General features: G+C 38.1%; 1 protein-coding gene across 1 annotated transcript; it reads left to right on the top strand.

Annotated features, from left to right (window-relative positions):
* Nucleotides 1–369: 369 nt before the first annotated feature.
* Nucleotides 370–18,026, top strand: LOC104448632 (putative callose synthase 8). Its single transcript, XM_039315738.1, is given in 43 exon segments — nt 370–856; nt 1,416–1,516; nt 2,313–2,434; nt 2,545–2,626; nt 2,773–2,862; nt 3,094–3,213; nt 3,375–3,467; nt 3,541–3,632; nt 3,813–3,939; nt 4,784–4,903; nt 4,985–5,061; nt 5,151–5,307; nt 6,101–6,226; nt 6,321–6,438; nt 7,260–7,588; nt 8,515–8,567; nt 8,653–8,713; nt 9,581–9,659; nt 9,747–9,796; nt 10,065–10,151; nt 10,218–10,349; nt 10,462–10,586; nt 10,665–10,749; nt 10,839–10,999; nt 11,487–11,610; nt 11,710–11,804; nt 11,878–12,025; nt 12,206–12,357; nt 12,769–12,854; nt 12,857–12,874; nt 12,958–13,080; nt 13,180–13,248; nt 13,364–13,532; nt 13,648–13,759; nt 14,119–14,238; nt 14,311–14,359; nt 14,362–14,425; nt 15,033–15,116; nt 15,416–15,528; nt 15,661–15,890; nt 16,279–17,127; nt 17,315–17,500; nt 17,579–18,026. Coding segments are annotated over 43 exon segments (5,886 nt in total). The 5' UTR covers nt 370–591; the 3' UTR covers nt 17,822–18,026.
* The last annotated feature ends 1,674 nt before the right edge of the window (nt 18,027–19,700 follow it).

Here is a 19,700-nt window from a genome sequence, read left to right as displayed (position 1 = left end):
CAAGACTAATTTTTAACATTCCTGTAGGCTAATCTCACTGATTCCGGGGATCTTCCTTCTAATTTATCACTTATAGAAAGAAAGCAGACTATTTTTTACCAAACCTAAAGAAAAGGGGGAAAAAGTTAAATGTTTCTTGAATTTGGAAAAGGGTATCTTTCTTCATTGATTAATTAATAAAAGGAGGAGCAATGCATGCATGTAAGCAAGATCCACTGATTGGCCTCTCTTCCTGTCCTGTTATAATAAAAAAAACCAACTTGGCGACTTCTTCCCTTCTTCCTGCTCATATTTCACGTTCCCCTCTCATTAAGTCACAGCCTAAAAGCAGAAACCAGACATGCACACCACCAACTCGTAAAAGCAAAAGGGCGGGCCAAAAAGATACGCGCACTCTCTAGGCACCCTCAGGTCTTCGCCACCTTCTTTCGCATTAGCGCCAAAAGAAGCTTGCTTTTCGCAAAGGCGAAAAGCACACACTTTGAAGCCAGAAGAAGCACACCACGTTAAGCAAATGAGGGATATCCCAATTATATACACCTCCACAGTCATGCCTCCTGTCTCATCTTCGTCGCTCCGTGTTTTGCTTCCATGGCTGAGATTGTGCCTGCAGAAATCGTTCTGGAAGCAGATGAATGGCTGGATGCTACTGACGCTTCAGCTAGCACCAGCAGCAGCATGTCTCTCACTTGTGGCCATGAGTATGAGAGGTCTCTCACTATTGGCCATGATTGTGAGTACAGACCAGAGTCCTTTGATAGCGAGAGGTTGCCTATCACACTGTCTCCGGAAATTCAGAAGTTCCTTCGCATCGCCAATATGATAGATCGCAAGGAGCCTCGTATTGCTTATCTATGTAAGGGAGTTTAAATTTGGTCTTAGAATGTCTTTTTCTTCGGAAAAGATTGATTTTTAATTATGAAAAAAAAAAATTGAATGGGAAGAATCGCAAGCTGTTCAAAGTTTATTTTCAGGGGTCATCCTGGTATTGATAATTGGTAAGCTATTACATTATTCTGTAGGCGTCAGAGGTTTGGTAAGAATTAGTTGACTGACATGTCATAATGGAGACATTAACAGCAATTTAGCATTACATTTAAACTAGGCTTCATGATATAGCAATGCAAAATGGAACAGGGTCCAGTTTATTTTTGTTCAATAACACTCTTGATGGCAAGTTACTACTACAAGTTTCAGCAGTCAACACTGAAATCTACAATTACGTGTCAATAAGAAAGGGAGTTCAAAAGATCATGGAGTTTGAAAATTCAGTTTTTTATTGATCCCGACTTTCATGTGACGAAAATGTCTTAACTGGTTCTCAAATTGGGGGCCACAGTAGCTTATGGAAGTTCGACCATGGGCTGTAATCATTTTTTGCGCTGTTCATTTGGATCTCTTTGGCATGTTGGCAGGCCGGTTTCATGCTTTTGAAATAGCGCACAAAATGGATTCTAATTCTATTGGACGGGGCGTCCGGCAGTTCAAAACTTCTCTCCTAAAGCGACTCGAACGGGTAAATGCTTACACATTTTAACTCTCTGTAAAAGGAGGTTAGCTCGTTTCCAACTTTAGTAATAGTATAGGGATGAGTTAGGATATCGATCAACAAAATCTTGTTTGATGGATGAGGATAAGTAATTGCTACTCGATCAGATCAAATAGTAATAATTGACCATCATGTTATCAATTTAATCTGATACCACCATTCTAAGCTGCAAGACTCTGCCTCTTGACTGCGCAATACATCAATTACCAGGTCCACTTTCATTGAACTTGTTCATTATGTAACGATAATCAGTTCTACACCCTTAATTGTGGATATATACAAATTTCTTTTCTTCCTTCCTAGGTAATTTTTTCAGAACAAAGAATTTCAGCCTGGCAATCATGGTTTCATCTGTCCATAGATAACTCTGGTATAGCTTGTTTAAAATTGTGTATCATTCTTCAGTCGTAGGAAACAAAAATTCATGTCAGGTCTGAAAAGGAAGGTGTAAGCTTAAGTATCTGAACATCATTATTCTGTATGAGCATCCTACTACTTTCCCACTGAGTGGAAAAAGGCTTCTTTATGGATAGTTGTTGCATCTTACTCCTCCCCGACGAATCTTCGTGAAAATAGCTTTTAATATGGAACTTTGGCTTGATGACTATTTTCCTCTTATACTCCTAGAAGTTATCATGGTTATGCCCCCTCACTATCGAGCTCTTACTCTTATCGACTGTGTCCCATTCATAATTGATAGTCATCAATTTTTGTGGAGATATGCTGACTCAATCTCTCTGAATGTCACTTTTACGAATTTCAGGATGAAGAGATTACCAAACAAAGACGGAAGAAAGAGAGTGATGCACGTTTACTTAGACGTGTTTATCATGCATACAAGGACTACGTTATCAGAAACGTTGGGGTAGTTGATGTAAATAATAAGTAAGGATTTCTGATGGAATTCATTTCATGACAGCGGTACCTCTTTTCAGCTCACATAATGAAAATATGTTTTCTTGCCCGTGCTAAAATTAATTTTTGAACAATCACAGGGAAAAAATGACCATTGCAAGAAGAGTTGCTCAAGTGTTGTTTGAAGTACTCAAAACATTAACAGAAGCAGCAGGCACGCAGGTATGCTCTTCCTCCATGCTTTCGATGAAATAGGATATATTGATGTTGATTACAAAAATGCCATTGAGATGGCGTGCCTGCTTGTATGTTCATCTAAGATACACTCTTCTGTGTTGATTTTCTTTTCTTCATTTCTTGTTCTGCAGGCTGCCACAGATCAGAGTTTCTATGTACCCTATAACATTCTGCCACTTGCTCCTGGAGGTGCTCAGCAGGCAATTATGCAACTCCCAGAGGTCTGGTGCCATGAAAAAGTTCTTCCTTTATAAACACTGTGTAACTACGTTGATATCTTTCAATGGCTCGTCTTTAGAACTTTTAGAAAGTGTGATTTGCACTACCTCATTAGTCTTAAGGACATGCTACTCTTTTGTTTCCATTTTTCTTGTGTGTTAGTCCATTGGGGATTAGTACTGCACTAAGGTTGCCAATGCTAAATGTATAAAATATCCAATCTGATGTCACAGATTAAAGCTGCAATTACAGCACTTCATAGTACTCGTGATCTACCCTCTCTTGAAGATTTACAGAAAGATGCGGTTTCCACGGATTTATTTGATCTTCTTCAAAGTTTCTTTGGCTTCCAGGTGACTAGTAACATGGTGATATTCTTAGATCGGTGTGGTTTAATTTCTGCATATTGCTAGGAAATCCATTTAATCAAGCGGGAAAGGTGGATGTGATGGTTCAACTGGTGGACATGTGGTCTAATAATTGTTCTAATCTAGTCATGACTTACTCTTCACAGGAAGGGAATGTGGCCAACCAAAGGGAGCATCTTCTTCTCCTCCTCGCTAATGCCCAATTCAGGCACAATCAGAAACAGGCTTCAGTTCCAAAGGTGTTAGAAGTCCTAAATTGCAGATATTTAAGTTAATTCCTATGTTAATGTTGTGCTTCTTTGATTCGTTTAGCTAGAAGATGCAGCAATAGAAGAACTAATGAAGAAATTCTTCAAAAATTACACAAATTGGTGCAAATATTTGGGGAAAAGGAGCAGTATCAGGTAGGATTTCTTGTCAAAGCTGTTCCGGAAGAAGAGTCATTATAGTCCTTCATGTTCCTTCCCATGATATTCTTATTGTCAATAATCTCCTATCAGTTCACTTTCATCTAGAAATTTTGCTTCTGCTGCAAAAAGCCAGCCAATTTATTCTATTTTTTAATCTAATATATGTACATGCAGACTACCTAAAGCAAAACTGGATGCACAGCAGTATAAACTTCTGTACATAGGGCTTTACCTTCTTATATGGGGGGAGGCTGCAAACTTGCGCTTCATGCCTGAGTGTCTCTGTTATATCTTTCATCATGTAAGTCATTCCTATCTTATGTTTATGTTCTGAAGGGCAGACATGAAGATGCTGCTTGCTTGGTTGTATGTAATTTGTTCATTTTATGTCAAGCTGGTGTGACTGTAAATGTAACCCTTAATTTTAGTGGGAGTGCATGGAGTTAGAAGAAACTCTGCAACAAATAGTCAATTTTATTGCTTACAGTCGATGGACGACAAGAATTTTTTTCTATACAGTCATCCTGCCTTTTCTTCCTGCTAACTAAAGAGGGAACCTGACCTGCAATTGAGTTGGTAAAATCTCTCGGGGTGTGCAGGTTTCCCCATGCTAGTTAATCCTTGTAAGTTCTTTAGGATATTTATTTTATGTTGAATGACTTTCAAACAGAGAACAGATGAAGGTCGATTGCCAATTTGAGGAAAGGGTATACTTTCTCAGGCTTATCCAAAATCAAGACAGGGCAAGATATCTAGGGTTTTTGAATACTTTCTTTCTTTCAATGAATAGTTCTTAGGAGATGTTTCTACTGGAAAGTATACTTTGTCAAGAAGTGGAACACTTATTTTTCACATTCATCTCATACGTGTTTTGTGGGTGGCTTCCTTGATTGCATACATACACTTGTGGGGTGAACTAACATGGAGTAATTCACGAATTGACTGCTTAAGACCTCAGTTAGCAGGGACTATAATCGAGTTGTAACCTTGACCTGATTTACCTGGAGCAAAGAATGTTGTGAGTCTATGTCAATCTACTGGGAAAATTTTTATTTCTCTATTTTTTACTTTGCTGTTTGGTTATACAAATTGCCCCACCTAGGCATAGGGTGAATTCATTTGTTATTTGGTCTTTGTAAGGTCAGATGGCATATGAATTACATGGTGCTCTCAGTCAGACATCAGAGGTCATCCCAGCTTATGGAGGAGGGCCAGAGTCTTTCCTAAACAATGTAGTTACCCCAATTTACAAGGTTATAAATGATGTGAGTACATTAGATCTTTTGCATGCCATACTTTGGAACTTTCTTACTTCTCTTACAATTTTTTGTCCTGCAAAAATTTAGGAGGCCGAGAAAAACAAAAATGGGACAGCCCACCATTTTACTTGGAGGAACTACGATGATCTGAATGAGTTCTTCTGGTTATAATCTGTGCTTTGCATATCAAAGTTCTCAAAAACTAGAGTTTCCAAACTTATGTAAGTATGTCGCTATTTACATGAATCTGCAGGTCTCCTGATTGTTTTGAAGTAGGTTGGCCTCTTCGTTTGGACCATGATTACTTCCCTAAGCCTTCACAAAATGGCAGTCGTCAGGAACCGCAAGTTTCAGATGATGGTGCTGAACTAAAGAAGGAGAAAGGAGATGATGATGATGAAGAACTGGGGGTAAGCTACTTGTGCATTGGTCTCTCCAGCATTTGGTTATCATTTCAATTAGTCTTATGATGTATCAGGAACAAATTATTAAAATTATTGACTAGTCTGAAATGTATACTTCACCTTTCTATGTCATTAAGTGTTCCAGGCTTTTAGAATAGACATTCACACATTCTGTTGTTTGAGGCGTATGCTTCATTGTATCTAATTAAACTTTGCTCACAGATTGGCACAAGCATGCATAGGATAATGTCTTCTTCTTTTGTTAGCACTTGACAATAGACAAATATGATAAGCTGACTTGCAGAGCCTGTTTTAACATCAACAACTTACAAGGTGCTAAGCCAGCTTATATCCCCTCCCATGTCCCTCCTTTTTGTGTCCGTTTCTTCACTTTTCGCTTTCATTAAAGTATCAAGACATCTCTGGTTTATTTTTTATATTCCTTATCGCCTTGGTGGAAACATGTAGATTTTTAGGATAATAGTGAAATCAATAATCTGTGGTTGGGTAATGACCTCATTATGAAATATGAACTATGCTGAATTAAAAGACTAGGATTATTCGGAGATTCCTTGATAAGCATCAATGCATGAGAGCTTATGTTTCTCCTTGATAAACATCAATGCATGAGAACTTATGTTTCTTGTCATAGTATTCCCTAGGTGAGTGCACTTCATCACTTCTTTTGAACTGCAAACATGTAAGTAGCTTTTCAACTTTAGACAACAATAACAGCCCAGTGCTCCATAACTTTATATCCCATGATTTTGCTTTTCCAGCTTGTATATTTATTTCACAGGATTCTAAGGAGGAATATCGTGAACAAAAATGGTTGGGAAAGACAAATTTTGTGGAGATTCGGTCATTTTGGCAAATCTTTAGGAGCTTTGACAGAATGTGGAGTTTTTTAATCCTGATCCTTCAGGTGTGTCTACTGTCTTTACTCGAGTCTGGTGTCTTCTTGTTTCCTCTGATGGTTCTGCTGCTTCTTTAATAAGTTTATTTTTCTTTTTCTCTAGGCAATGATTATCATGGCCTGTCATGATTTGGGATCTCCTCTTCAGTTGTTTGACAAAGGAATATTTGAGGATATCTTGAGTATTTTCATTACTTCTACAATCCTTAAGCTCCTTCGAGGTCTGGTATTCCATCGTCTTCATCTTTATTTGGGTCTTGAGTGAATCTGGCTGCATTTGTTGATTTTGAGGGCAAGTATAAAATTCCAGAGAAAAGCGTGGATTCATAACAGATGATATTTGAAGTCTTTTCCTAATGCCTTCAAGTGCAATTGCACTGATAATAACTATAAGCAGCAAGCAGTGACTAGAATCAAAGGCGGATTCTAGTAGAAATAATTATGGAAAATACCCTTACCACCTCCTGCCTCCTTCCTCTAAGAGCCTTCTAATAAATAGTAAAGACTTTTGATTGCTTAATGATTTCTTCTATTTGCTCAAGCATCGTGCATAGCTTCAGCCTTTTCTTCTGTTCCTTGAAAAGGGTAGATACATGTAACACCCCCTCAAGAATGAAGTGATTTTTGTCTAACCCTTGTTTCTCAAGGCAGCCTGCATTATTTAGTTAAGATGAAATGTTGTCATTTCTTTGTAGATCAATTATTACAAGTTACTAAGTACTGAAAAGCAATATTTCCATCAGTTAAAGTGTACTCTTTTTTTTTGTCATCATATTAGTCAAGAAAGGGTTTGCCTCATCAGCTAGGCAATTTTAGTATGTGAATTCACTCTGATTTTTGATCAGAAAAGCCCAAAGATAATGTACGCACACGTATTTAAGAACTGCACATGGTTATGTCACTCTAAAGATAGGTAGGAATGGTTGCAACTCAATATTGATCTGCCTTTATCGACAATGTTATCGTGGATTTCTATTAAAATTGATTGCACCAATGGCCTACTTATGAACTGAAGAATTCTGAGAAGAAATCTTGCCTGCAGCTATCATTGACATTGCCTTCACATGGAAAGTTCGATACAGTATGGATTCATCAGAAAGAATTAGACATTGGTTGAACCTGGCAGCTGCTGCAATGTGGACGATAATTCTTCCTACATGTTATGCTAAGTCAAGAAAAAAATATACTTGTTATTCCATGCAAAGTGGGAGCTGGATTAAAGAATTGTGCTTTTCGCCATACATGATTGCTGTTGGAATATATATGATGTCTAATGCTGTCCAGATGGTGCTGTTCTTTGTTCCTGCTGTTAGCAAGTATATCGAAGTCTCAAACTGCCGTATATGCACAATTCTATCCTGGTGGACAAAGGTAGGGTATTAGCTTAGTAACTGGTTGTTCTTATTACATTTTCTAATCATGCTTAAAAATCGTTGCATTGGATCTAGTCATGCGCTGGTGCAGTCACATAATTTATGACATTACTGGATCCAATTGTTTCAATTTGTTGCAGTTGACAATGGAACCTAGTAGTGTCTTGATATTTGGTAGATACCAGTAAGGTGTAAGTTAATGATTAGAGCATAGACATAGTCTTAGGGAAATTTCCCTAGTAAAAAGGATGATTCAGGATGCAGACATATGGTTGTCTTTCGCTGAGGTACTTGTCGATTCCTAAGACCTCTCAACAAAGCCATTTTGTATCCAGTAGCATAAATAGCTCATTATTGACAGCATTTAAAGGGATTGTGAACGATAACATCATATGCCATCGAACTACGAGAACTGATTCTTTTGAACTTCTCATTCTCTTGTTACTTTTGAGTCTACCTTGCAAACTGCGACTCATATCAACCACCAGAAAATTTATACGGATAATTTAGCGATCGATAATTGAGTTCCTGTTGAAATCTCCCTCAAAGAACTTATTCGAATGATTTACTGAATAGTGATGATTTTGCTGTCTGAAATTTTGATCCTTCTTAGACAATCCTCATACCATCAAAATGTTTATCCGCCTTAACAATAGTTGCAGTACTCAAGATTAGGCTAAATTTCCTCTTTGCCATGGCATTGATCATTCACGTTTATCATCTGACTTTATACATCAACTTTGCTATGAATGTCAGTAACTACTAGTTTGACTAGAGTGTCATGGATCCTTATGGTCCTGTTTTTAGTTGTATTTCACATAATGACTCATTGAAATCTCCCCTTATATCATGCATGACTTTTTTTAAGTGAATTACGTCAGTAGGTTCAGTGCACAACTGCCAGCTTATCTCTTTTTATTGTAGCCTAGGCTATTTGTTGGGCGTGGGATGCAAGAAAGCCAACTTTCGCAGTTGAAGTATGTCCTGTTTCCCTCTGGTGAAGCTTTGTTTTCATGAGGATTTGTTCTCTTGTAATTGTTCTATTGGTTGCTTGTGATGTAGGTATACGTTGTTCTGGTTGCTGGTCTTATCCAGCAAGTTCTTATTCAGCTACTTCTTTGAGGTGAGGATTTTCCCAGATAGAATGAATGAAGAAAGTGACGAAGGAATTACTATCAAAATGTGGTTCCAATATGATGTTCATAAGTTCTTCTCGTACCTTGGTACTTCATGCGTGTTAACTTTGAGTTGCATAATTTTAAGTACAATCAGAGGAGTATTAATTGTTGGCTTTAAAAAACTCGCATCCATAAGTCTATTGCCTGATATCTGCAACTATATAAGAAAACATTTCATGACACGTATACTGCACTGGTCCTCGGTTACTCTTTTACCTGTATTTCTGGCCTCCTTAGTGCTGCAGCCATTGACATGGATAAAACCTGTTTGGTAAAACTGAAAATGAAGTGATGAGAATCTAAGTTCTGAATTTTAAGTGTCGACCATTTTAACTGCTGAAAATGAAAATAATATAGTGTTTGATCATGACTGAATATTTAGCACTGAATAACATATTTTCTTGCCAATTATAGAACTGTGAATATTATTGGTAGGTTTTAGGCTTTTAGTGATGGAATAGGCAAGATTTTATTTCCTATTTGGATGCCTTTTCTAATGAGTTATTTAAGTAACTCCATCATTACTTAGCTAATTAAGTGATTTTTGACTCAATTGATTTTTTAAAGTCAAAACTAGTTATGATTATTAAACGTGCTTAATTTCATTAGATGTTGAATACAGTAATTTTCTGCACTTGTTGATGAGAAACTGCAATCGGCAGGATCACTTACATATGACAAATAAAGATGAGCCTTTGGCTTTCTAGAGGACAAAGGTTGCAGATAATTGCATAGGATTTTTTAGGATGCTACTAGTGATTTTAAATATGACTGACCTGCCACGTGTCACCCAATTATTGAACAAATTGCAGATAAAGCCACTGATCACACCAACCAGACGAATTATGACAATTGGTTTGGATTATGATTGGCATGAACTATTCCCCAAAGGTAATTTCCTATACTTCTTGAATTGGTGTTTCAAAGTTGGATTTGATATTCGAAGTGCAAACCTAACGAGTATCTGTCATTTTCCAGTTGGGAGTAATGCTGGTGCGATCATGGCTATATGGGCACCTGTAATATTTGTGAGTATCAACCAACAAATGGGCAGCAGTCTTTATTTATGTCCAAATTCCTAGCTCGAACAATTTTTAGGCTAGTTCTTGAATCTTGAATGTTATTACATTATCATCATTTGATATCTAAAGCACTGCTCTTCCTGGTTATAGTTACATTGGGAAGTAAGGTTGTTAAATTTGAGATACGTCGAATTTATAGATGCTGTTATTTTTGGATCGTCACTTTACATTAAATAATGTATTCATGACATTCTTATTTAATTTCTATCTTTAGGTGTATTTCATGGATACACAGATATGGTACTCTGTCTTCTGTACAATTTTTGGTGGTCTCTATGGCATTCTGAATCATCTTGGTGAGGTAAGATTTATAGCTTTCCTCTGAAATAAATCTGTTAGAGGTCTCAATTTTTTCTTTATTATGTAGATCCGGACTTTGGGAATGCTAAGGAGTAGATTCCACTCCTTGCCTTCTGCATTCAATGCTCGCATAATACCACCATCGAAAAAGAAGCGAAAGGGCAAAAGAAAAGGGTACTCCAATGAGCAAATTGGAAAGGTAGGATGCCTCAACACTTGTACACTTATTTTTGTCCAGTTAAAATATATATATATATATATATATATAGATGACATCATCATAATGACCCCCAATCTGGAACTTTTTTCAGGTTTCTGGAAATGAAAAAAGTGATGTTGTCTTTACCGAAAAAAGAAGAAGTGATGTTGCCAATTTTGCTGTGGTATGGAATGAAATTATCCGCAAACTTCGAGTAGAGGACTTGATAAGTGATAGGTTGGCTTTATTCTTTGCTGAGTACTTTTTAAGGTTTCTTTTTAAAGAATAATCACATTAACACACTTCTTGGAATAGGGAAGTAGAGTTGATGGTGATGCCTATGCCACAAGAGAACCCTTCGGGAAAAGTTTGTTGGCCGGTTTTTCTTCTAGCTAATAAGGTACTGTCACGAACTGTGATGTTACTTGTTTCTCAAGTTTTCTTATCTGCCTCAGTTCACTACTGATAATGGACCCCATTTTTGGAAAGCTTTCAACAGCATTGAGTATTGCCAAAGATTTTGTGGGGAAGGATGAAAATCTCTATAGGAAACTAAGGAAGGATGAGAACATGTATTGTGCAGTGCAAGAGTGCTTCGAGTCCACGAAGTTCATTATCGAACTTCTTGCTGTTGGAAATACAGAGAAAAGGTAGAGAGATAATGTCATTGACTTTTTACATTGAGTACAATTAACGAGTCTGTTTATTAGGAGCAGCGGTATGCATATCTTATCCTAAGACTTCGCAGCTCTTCATTTTTTTGGCCATTCTTTTTTCTTCAAATTAGTATGGGATGTGGTAGATTACGGTAGTCTGTTGAGTTTCTCACATGTAGTTTGAAGAAACGGTTCCAATCCACTTGCAATGTTAATATTGCAAAACTAGGGATAGATGGGTTAATTAGACATGAAATAACTTCGACGGATAAATAGATGTCTGTTTCTATAGATTATTGATATCACACACACACACACACACACACACACACACACACACAGTTATGTTGGTGTCCTTTATTTGAAAAAGGCTTAGCTAGTGATAAAAGGATTTTTGTCTTCTCTGTCCTTGCACATTGATTGTGGTTGTGAATGCGCTTAATTCTGGGCTTTAGACAGTATTTTTAAAATTCTTTATCAGGGTAATATCTAGCATACTCAAAGAAATTGATGCAAGCATTGGCGGATCAACCATTCTGAAGGACTTCAACTTGACTTGCCTTCCAGCTCTGCGAGATAAAGTTGTCGACTTGCTTGAACTTTTGGTAATTGTCGCAGTTCTAAGGTTAATTCTTTACCCTCTGGAATTATTTGTACCAATTATCGTCTGAAGTACTCCTTCCGTTATGGATTGCATACTTTAGCTTAATGGCAATGAGAACCATCGTGGAAGGGTTGTGAACGTACTTCAGGACATCTTTGAGCTTGTAACCCATGACATGATGATACATGGGAACAGGTTAGTTGGATACACTCTACTGAATTTTGAACTAGTTCAATTGCTTTCCTTCATTGAAATTACCTGCTTCCAGAATATCGGGTATACTTGACACTTCTCAACAAAACGAGGATGTGTATCCTTACTTCTCTCGAGGACTTAAGCCAGAGTTATTCGAGTCAGCTTCTGGTGAGGATTCTGTTCATTTCCCATTGCCAGACAGTGGCCACTTGAATGAGCAGGTACATATTATACTGTCATTCGCTGTCATTTACCATCCCTCACTCCCCCCCCCAATATATATATATCCCAATATATATATAAGATCAAGTTTTGTATTTGTTGTCACCAGTTCAAAAGTATGCACATATTTGTGGTTAAGTACATGTGATTAATGTGACCATCTTGACTTTCTATGGCAGATCAAGCGTTTCTATCTTCTGCTAACCACCAAAGATGCAGCAGTTGATGTGCCCTCCAATCTAGAAGCTCGAAGACGTATATCATTCTTTGCTACTTCTCTTTTTATGGATATGCCTAGCGCTCCGACAGTACGCAGCATGCTATCGTTTAGGTAAATTCTGTTTATGCAGTGAGTGACACGACTTATATCTAGGCGAACCCTCGATTTTCCCTAACCTCCATGTCCTATTGAAAGAAGATGACATAACTATTTCTAGCATAAGACTATGAAGAGATGGAAATGTATGTTAATCCAAATGGACCATTGAAGAACAACTTCTTTGGAAGCTTTGTGGTGGTTCATACAACAAGAATGCAAAAGGAAACATTTTGAGTATTGTTCACATCGAGAAGATAAGATAGTATAATTCCATTCTTGAAGTGCATTTTTATTTTTAAGAGTTTGCAATATGATAGGATAGTATACCATTTCTATTCAGCTATAGTGTAATTGATATTTTCACTTCTGCGGAACAAGAACTGCTTGTGGCTCTTCTCTGAGCCAATGCCTCCTCTTTGACAGTGTTTTAACTCCACATTTCATGGAAGACATTAATTATTCGATGAAGGAACTCCATTCCAGCCAAGAAGAAGTTTCCATCTTCTTTTATATGAAAAAATTTATCCAGGTTTGTACCATGTAGGACACTTGCGATTGCTGTCTGATTCACTCAAGTGTAGCTTCTTACGTATGTTTGTTTCTATTTCATAGATGAGTTGAGAAACTTCTTGGAACGGATGGGTCATGGAGATGTAGAAGAACTGAAAGATGAAAATAGGGAGGAAGAGCTGAGAAATTGGGCTTCTTTCAGAGGGCAAACGCTGAGCAGAACAGGTAAAGTTTGCCTCATTTAATTTTTTTTTTTAGTCTATGAAAGTTCATAAAAGGACACAGTTACAATTTTTACTTTGAACTTACTGAGGCCGTGTGCAGTCCGTGGAATGATGTACTATAGGGAAGCCTTAAAACTTCAAGCTTCCCTTGACCTGGCAGGAGAGGAAGGTTCATAATCTGAACTCAAAGCTCAAGTTAGAGCAATGTTTCTGGGTGGTGACATCCCCAGAGCCACTCCCTGATCTCATTCCAATATTCTTTCCCTTTGCTTGTTTCCATGTAGACATTCTTGAAGGTTGTGATGCTGTTGCAAGAGAAAATCCAGCACTATCTGCTCAACTTGAGGCTCTGGTGGACCTGAAATTCACTTATGTAGTATCCTGTCAAATGTATGGGTTACAAAAGTCATCTGGACATCCGCATGCAGGAGATGTACTCGATTTGATGATAAGGTAATGCTGTAGAAAAACTTACGAATGTGACTCCAATAATTACATAGTCTAGGGATTCAAATTATTGTCACTTTGGTAGTTTATTGACACTTCTCTGTTGATTGGGTACTTGAAGGTATCCATCACTTCGTGTTGCCTATATTGAGGAGAAAGAGGAGGTTGTGGCCAACGAGCGTGTGACGACTTATTCATCTATATTGGTAAAAGCTGTCAATGGTTTAGATCAGGTAGCCATCCGTCTGGCTGCATTGCATCACAGAAACTTCGTGTAGTTTTCACAAGGAGTAATACATTTTCAAGAAAATGTTAGTAAATTACATTTGAAATTTTTTCATGCTTGAAAGAAGGATATTGTGTCGATCATCTTGAAAGAAATAAAGAAGATTAGAACTGAAGAAAAGTCAGCATATCATTTGTGCCGTATCCTCAACTAGCATTCAAGTCAAAATTATTCTTGGCAACTATAGCATTAAGTTCACTATTGAATCACTGTTTGACTTTTATTAGATTCTCAAGCAACATCGTTTTGTCAAAAACATTTGATCTCCAGTTTAAGTCACAGATGTTTGATAGCAATTTTTTGCAGGAAATCTACCGCATAAAACTTCCTGGTCAACCAAAAATTGGAGAAGGAAAGCCTGAGAATCAAAACCATGCCATAATTTTTACTCGTGGTGAAGCTCTCCAAACAATTGATATGAACCAAGTGGGTATTGTTTTTTTGAAAAAGGAGTTTGAGGCCCTGGTAATTGCTTGATTGTGATGCTCGGTTTGATAGGATAATTACCTGGAGGAAGCTATGAAAATGAGAAACCTTCTAGAAGAATTCCACCAGGGAAAGGTCATCGACCTCCTACTATACTTGGACTCAGGGAACACATATTTACTGGAAGGTAATCCGAATGACTAGGCAATGATTTGGTGCTTTAAGTTATTCTCCCACCAGTGAGGGCCAAATTGCTTGAGATGTACTAAATAATGGTTTTGCTCTTAGAGGATCAATCGGTTATAGCAACAGGAAAATGAATATGGTAACTATTTTTTTATTTTTTTGGTCGCAAATATCGCAACAATTAAAACGCTTAAGATTTGTGAAATTTGTAGGATGGTATTATGAAATCTGCCAGGTTACAGCATCCGTTAAACCAAATAAGTTGACCTTGCGTGATATTAAGGAGAATTACAAGCATAAGAAATAACAATATGAAGGACAGGTTCCTATTGCAGTCTCTGAAACTTTTCGCTATTAAGCATGACTTCTTTAGAATAATCAAAAAGGGAATTTTCAACCCTGATAACTCCCTTTTTAAAGAAAAGGATGTAATCGCATTCTTGTTGGAACATGAGCTGAATGAAGTTACTTAGTTGTCTATTTAGAAGAATCACGCTGAACACTTCATTCAGGATTCCTAAGCTATTCCGTCCATGTTTTGTTAACATTGGAGAACAAAATGAGGAGTTAATTCTCAGCTCACTTTATGCGTTTCTCCCACATTGCAGTGTTTCTTCTTTAGCATGGTTCATGTCATATCAGGAGGCCAGCTTTGTCACAATTGGTCAGAGGCTTCTTGCCAACCCTCTCAGGTAGGGATATGTTCTTTCATTAATCTCTTGCTCCAAAAAAGGACTCTTGCCCATCAAAGTGTATAATTTACTTTTGCATGTAGCTAACTTGAGAAAGGCCAAGATCCAAGAATTTTGTTCTCATGAAGATAATCAAGATCTATATTTCTTTTATATCTCAAACAGCTTTATGAGCATAATTCCAGCTGAAGGCTTTCTTACTCTTAACTTCTGTTACTTTTGTCTTTGATTACTCTTTCTTTCTATTGACCTTATTCTCCTGTAAGTTGGTCAATAATTTTTCTTGGTTTCCTGGGCAGGGTAAGATTCCACTACGGACATCCCGATGTATTTGACAGGATTTTTCACATTACTAGAGGTGGTATAAGCAAAGCGTCAAAGACAATCAACTTGAGTGAGGATGTATTTGCTGGTATAACTATGTCACCGTAGTACTCTTTGATCAAGCAATTGTTCCTTTCCATTTTTACATTTGTGTGGGGGGAAGGGAGAAACAGGCAACTGCAAGTTTGATAAAGGACCAACTGACATGTTCCTTGTGTAGGATTCAACTCTACTCTTCGGCGAGGGAGTATTACTTATCACGAGTACATGCAAGTAGGAAAAGGTCGGGAAGTAGGCCTAAGTCAGATCTCAAAGTTTGAAGCAAAAGTAGCTAATGGGAACAGCGAGCAGACTCTAAGCCGTGATATATACCGGCTAGGACAGCAGTTTGATTTCTTCCGGATGCTGTCATGTTACTTCACAACCATTGGATTTTACTTCAGTAGCCTGGTATTTGCTTAAAAGGATATTTCACTTTTACAATTATTATTACATTTAAAGCTAGAGGAAACCTGGATGTATGTTTAGTTGTAGACACCGCCATGGTGGGTTGCTGATGATAGTAATTAGTATGGTCAGATTTTCCCAAGATAGGTAACATATTTGAAGTTATTCCCGAGGAGGATAATATGTGGAAATTATTCATTCAAATCCCCTTACATCAATGCGGGTAGCATTTTCTTGGTGATATATCTGTTACATGGAAGCTGTTCTAATCTTCTTTTGATTTCTCATTAAGCATGTGCTGCCTATAGTGATGATAATCTCTCTACAATTTTTGCTTGGAAGCACCATGATAAAATCTAATTTGGGCTTTGTCTTTGATGTGTTTGTACAGATCTCCGTTATTGGAATCTATGTCTTCCTGTATGGCCAGCTCTACCTAGTACTTAGTGGGTTGGAGAGAGCACTCGTTGTTGAGGCTAGACTTCATAACATACGATCATTGGAAACAGCTCTCGCATCACAATCTTTCATTCAATTAGGGCTTTTAACTGGCCTGCCAATGGTCATGGAGATTGGACTTGAAAAGGGATTTTTTATGGCCCTCAAGGATTTTATCCTCATGCAGTTGCAGCTGGCTTCTGTTTTCTTCACTTTCTCTCTTGGAACAAAAACTCATTACTACGGTCGGACGATTCTGTATGGGGGTGCTAAGTATAGACCAACTGGGAGGAAAGTTGTGGTGTTTCATGCCAGTTTCTCAGAGAATTACAGATTATATTCACGGAGCCACTTTACTAAAGGGTTTGAACTGTTGCTGCTTCTGATCGTTTATGATTTGTTTAGACGGTCGTACCAAAGCAGCATGGCCCATGTGCTAATCACATATTCCATTTGGTTCATGTCTATAACTTGGTTATCTGCACCATTTCTATTTAATCCTTCCGGGTTCATCTGGGATAAGATCGTGGATGACTGGAAAGACTGGAACAAGTGGATCAACGTGCAGGGTGGAATAGGAGTTCAACCAGATAAAAGCTGGGAATCGTGGTGGTATGAAGAGCAAGCTCACATTCATCATTCGGGACTGAGTTCTAGGTTAATTGAGATACTTCTCTCTCTGAGGTTTTTCCTATATCAGTACGGACTCGTGTATCACCTTGACATCTCCCAGCAGAGCAAGAACTTTCTGGTTTATGTGCTATCTTGGGTTGTCATTTTTGCAATATTCTTGCTGATCAAGGTAAGTACTTCTCTATAGTTGTATTGCTTGACCCTCCATACATGGATAACGACTTCTGTTCCTGCATCAGAAGGCGAGAGCTCTCGCTAGGATTTATTAACACAACACAAAATTTTTCATTTGGAACCTCTAGTGCAATGATGAATAATTTTGTCTGAGCATACAAGTTGCCTCAATGTCTATGCAGGCTGTGAACATGGGACGGCAACAATTCAGCAATAGGTACCACTTTTATTTCAGGCTTTTTAAAGCATTCCTCTTCCTCGGTGCGCTGTCCATCATAGTAATTCTTTCCATCATCTGCAAATTGTCTTTGATGGATGTCATTGTCTGCTGTCTAGCATTCTTGCCGACCGGTTGGGGGCTGATACTGGTAAGCTTGGCTAAAGAAACTCTGTTTTTCTTCCCTCCCTCAGACTTTCTCATGTTGTCTGACTCTTCCATTTGTCAGATTGGACAAGCAGTGAGACCCAAAATTGAGAACACTGGCTTGTGGGAATTCACCCGTGTTATGGCCAGAGCATACGACTACGGGATGGGTGTCATTCTATTTGCACCGATAGCTTGTTTAGCATGGTTGCCAGTTATATCAGCTTTCCAAAATCGTTTCCTCTTCAATAAGGGCCTCAACCGGCGATTGGATGTAGACTCGATTCTTTCTGGAAAGAAGAACAAAAAGAATAGGCAGGCATGAAACATTACTTGCTCCCTGTATAGTAAATTAGTTCTTAGTAATCCTCTTGTAATATTTTTGAAAAATTGGAAACGGTAATGTACAGAAGACCAATTTCCAGTAATTTTTATGCACTGGAAAAATGGAGAATCTTACAGTACAATATATTCTTCCAGCTCGAGGTTGACACCCATAAATATAGCCAGAGTCATAATTTCACCAAGAAGACTCTCATTTCTTCTAAGCTTTTTAACGCTTGATAGTCGATACTCGAGCGACTTAAAAACAGACATAGCTACTCAAGATGGAACTTAGTTGCTTATGTAGTCAAATGTTCAGGATAATGAGGAAATTTGTCGTGCTCGATAAATGTGGGTACTTCCATGTCGTGAGAATGAATGTCGTTTCAGTGACACTTGATCAAATTTTTAGATCAGTGGTATCGATAGTTAATGTGTCTTGGAGTGCTCTAATCCTTAACAGAGTCTGGCTTGGTAGCTTTTTATGCTGCAATGACTTCGGTTCTGAAATCTAGCAAGTCGGGGGATCAAAGCAGTTATCTCTCTTCAGATGTTTACAGCTGAAGGACCAAAAGCTTTATCGGCTGTCCGAGGCAAAAAGAAACACAAAATTTGGGCTAAATCAGGAAATTGCTACGTAGTTATCCTTTCTGATGTTCATGTACATACGCAATAGGTCCATGGTTAAAGACACCGCATACAAGGCCAACCTCCTACAGTTACTTCTATGACGAGTTAGTAGATCAGCTTGTTTCTTGTCAATAGTATGTAGTGGACCTAATTGGTTAGCTAGGTTGCATTTGGTAACGCTTCTCTTCCCGGGAACAATTTCTAAGTACTTTAAGCCGTTTGGTAACTATCCAAAGTTTCAATTCCTGAAATAGAATTGCGTTTGGTACTTGTGTTCAAAATTTATACTCAAAATTATTTTCTTTTAATTTTTAAATAATTTTAGTACTTTTTTTCTTTTTTTCTCTTTTTTTCTTCTTTTTTTTTTTCATTTCTTTCTCCCATTCTTCTTCTTCAAGTGGCCAGCCCTTGTCGCCCAAGCCTCGTTGGCAGCTGGGCTAGGCTCGGCTGAGCCATGGCTGGGTGAGCCTCGCCGGGGTTGGGCGAGGCCTGCCTGGCCACCTGTGAGGCTTGGCCTTGCTAGTGGCTGGGCTTGCCTTCGGCAAGCTCGTCAGACCGATTGCTGGTGACCGGCGGTGGGTGGGTGGTGAACGGCGGATGGCAACCACGCCAGTAGATAAAGAAGAAGAAAAGGGAAGAAGAACAAAAAAATAGAAAAACAAAATGAGAAAATATGGGTTTGATTCTAGAATTGTTCTCGAGAACAAGAATCAACTTCTTTTTTTATTTAGTTATTCTTGATTCTGTTCCAAATCTACTTCCGAGAACAAAACATAGAAATATTTTCCCGAGAACAAAAGAATAGAAACTATGATTATTTGGCCGGTTACCAAACAGCCCCTTGGGAACATTTCTATTCCTTTGTTTTTTTGTTCCCCTAAAAAAAATTGACAAAAATCTGTTTGGTAATGTTAACTTATTTTTCTATTCCCCAGAATAGATAAGTAGCTAGGAATATATTTGGAATAAAAATAATAAATAAAAAAATTGTATCTCATTTCAATGAACAATTTCTAGAAATAAGTCAATTTTATTTTTTATTTTTCTTTTGTTCTTCTCTCTTGTCGTGGCCACTGCAGGCCACCTCTAGCCACCTAGGGCCAGCGCCAACCACCAACCGTTGACCGCCGATAGGTGCCGCTGTCATCGACAACTGCCACCGACCACCACCGTCATTTGACCACCAGCCGCCGCTTGTTGACCACCGCCAACCACCAACTACTCGCGCCTGGCCACAACCGTCCTCAAAC

This window comes from Eucalyptus grandis, chromosome 6, assembly GCF_016545825.1.
Source record: "Eucalyptus grandis isolate ANBG69807.140 chromosome 6, ASM1654582v1, whole genome shotgun sequence".
In the NCBI taxonomy this organism is placed as follows: Eukaryota; Viridiplantae; Streptophyta; class Magnoliopsida; order Myrtales; family Myrtaceae; genus Eucalyptus; species Eucalyptus grandis.
This window is presented reverse-complemented; position numbering and strand designations above follow the sequence as displayed.